The 2,500-nt window shown below is 42.4% G+C and overlaps 1 protein-coding gene across 1 annotated transcript in view; it reads left to right on the top strand.

Annotated features, from left to right (window-relative positions):
- Positions 1-2,500, top strand: part of frem3 (Fras1 related extracellular matrix 3) — a 68,513-nt gene that overhangs the window by 64,727 nt on the left and 1,286 nt on the right. The window contains exon 22 of the mRNA XM_062032288.1: positions 2,334-2,500. This exon is cut by the window's right edge and continues 21 nt beyond it. Coding sequence (XP_061888272.1) covers positions 2,334-2,500 — 167 coding nt within the window. The remainder of the gene's footprint in view (positions 1-2,333) is intronic.

Raw genomic sequence — 2,500 nt, 5'->3', positions numbered from 1 at the left:
CCTACTTTGAGACAAGAGCTATATGGATGCATGCTTGGCTATGGTTTAAATTCGACTTTTTATTGTCTACTGAGTTACATTTTTTAATGATTTCTTTTTTCAAAGAAAAAAAAAATGTGCCTTGGCTCAAAAAAGGTTGAAAACCACTGGTGTAGAGGAACTTGGACCACCGTTAACACATCGGCAGATCCTTGCACTGACATTTTAATCTTGCTAGCAAACATAGAACACTGGGGTTCAAACTTGTGGTTTACACAACTTGGGCGTTCCTCATGGCATCCCTTTAAGTCCTCTCCTTTTTGTCTTTTATGTACCAGTTGTTGACTTCAGACGAGAGATGTCCGATATCGGCATGCCGATAATATCGGCCGATAAATGCTTTAAAATGTAATATCGGTATAGTTTTTTTTATATTATTTAAATCAACATAAAAAACACAAGATACACTTACAATTAGTGCACCAACCCAAAAAACCTCCCTCCCCCCATTTACACTCATTCACACAAAAGGGTTGTTTCTTTCTGTTATTAATATTCTGGTTCCTACATTATATATCAATATATATCAATACAGTCTGCAAGGGATACAGTCCGTAAGCACACATGATTGTGCGTGCTGCTGCTCCACTAATAATACTAACCTTTAACAGTTCATTTGACTCATTTTCATTAATTACTAGTTTCTATGTAACTGTTTTTATATTGTTTTACTTTCTTTTTTATTCAAGAAAATGTTTTTAATTTATCTTGTTTTATTTTATTAATTTTTATTTAAAAAGGACCTTATCTTCACCATACCTGTTGTCCAAATTAGGCATAATAATGTGTTCATTCCACAACTGTATATATCGGTATTGGTTGATATCGATATCTGTAATTAAGAGTTGGACAATATCGGAATATCGGATATCGGCAAAAAAGCCATTATCGGACATCCCTACTTCAGACGCATCCAATCATTTGTTCAACTACTTCAGTGATACAAGTGATGTTCCTCAATGTTCAATTTTAGATCCTCTATTTTTCATCATTTGGGCTACTTAACTGGTCGCCTGCGAGCCCATTTAAAAAAACCTGAGACTGACTTTTTTGCAGCGGATTCTTAAAAACATCATAGAGATTATCTTCGACTAGCTTTTGTTGCGTCGGACCAGTTCTTCCTCCCAGGGAATCTAAGTTACTGGTCAATCCCAAGTTATTTCGATGACATATATGCTGAGTAAGAAGGACCATCAAGACAGAATTGGAATATTTTCAGGTTTATACCAAAGCTTTGGGAGATCAACTTAATCAATACATTCATATCGGCTGCTCTAGTTGATCTAACATTCAAACGGAAAGAGACTACTTCTTGAATAGGAAAACAGTCACCCCGCCCCCCATAAAGGAATGCCTCCCCCTTCCCCAACACTGATAAGATAAGGAGGTTGCATCTTTCTCACATTCCAATGCCTAAAACACTACACAGACATCTGCAGACAAAGAGAGACTGGTAGAATACACAAAGGAAAAGTACTATGGCTATGTAAAAAGAAAGAACTCTTAAACACACATGCCTCCTCCACACTTTCTTGCAAAAGGTCCTTAAAAACAGCAGAACACTCCCCTAACGGACGAAATAAAGGCCAAAATCAAAGGACACTTCGGTTCTCCGGTAAGCACAATAAGACTAATAGTGAGTGGAGAAGTCTGGCTGGTCCCTATGGTACTTAGATGTCTGGAAATCAGGCCCCTATAAAAATGGAGTTGAAAAGCCCTGCTTTAGAACAATAGATCTCCATCCATCCATCTTCAACCGCTTATCCGGAATCAGGTCGCGGGGACAACAGCTCCAGCAGAGACCCCCAGACTTCCCTCTCCAGAGCAACATTAGCAACTTCCTCCTGGGGAATCCCGAAGCGTTCTTGGCCTGCCGCGGGTTCTCCTCCCAGTGGGACGGGCAACGAGGACCTCCCTAGGGAGACGCTCGTGAGGCATCCGCACGAGACGCCCGAACCACCTAAGCCGGTTCCTTACCAAGCGAAGGAGCAGCGGCTCTACTCCGAGTCTCTCTCGGGTGACTGAACTTCTCACCCTGTCTCTAAGGGAGATGCCAACCACCCTTCTGAGGAAACTCTATATCGGCCGCTTGTATCCGCGATCTTATTCTGTCGGTCATGACCCACACTTCATGACCATAGGTGAGAGTAGGAATGTAGATACAGTAGCTCGGTAGACCGAGAGCTTTGCCTTCTGACTCAGCTCTCACGTTAATCATTGAAAGGATGTGTTCAGTGGATGTTCAGCTGGCTCAGTGGTTAAACAGGCATGAACATGCATTATGCTTTTTATAGGCTCAGAGATCTATGGCCGCGTCATGGTGGACCCGGTGCAGAACCTGGGTGACTCGTTCTCGTGCAGCATCGAGAAGGTCTTCCTGTGCACTGGAGCCGACGGCTACGTTCCGAAGTACAACCCCACGAATAAGGAGTACGGATGCCTGGCGGACTCGCCTTCTCTG

This window comes from Entelurus aequoreus, linkage group LG22 (assembly GCF_033978785.1).
Source record: "Entelurus aequoreus isolate RoL-2023_Sb linkage group LG22, RoL_Eaeq_v1.1, whole genome shotgun sequence".
NCBI lineage: Eukaryota > Metazoa > Chordata > Actinopteri > Syngnathiformes > Syngnathidae > Entelurus > Entelurus aequoreus.
This window is presented reverse-complemented; position numbering and strand designations above follow the sequence as displayed.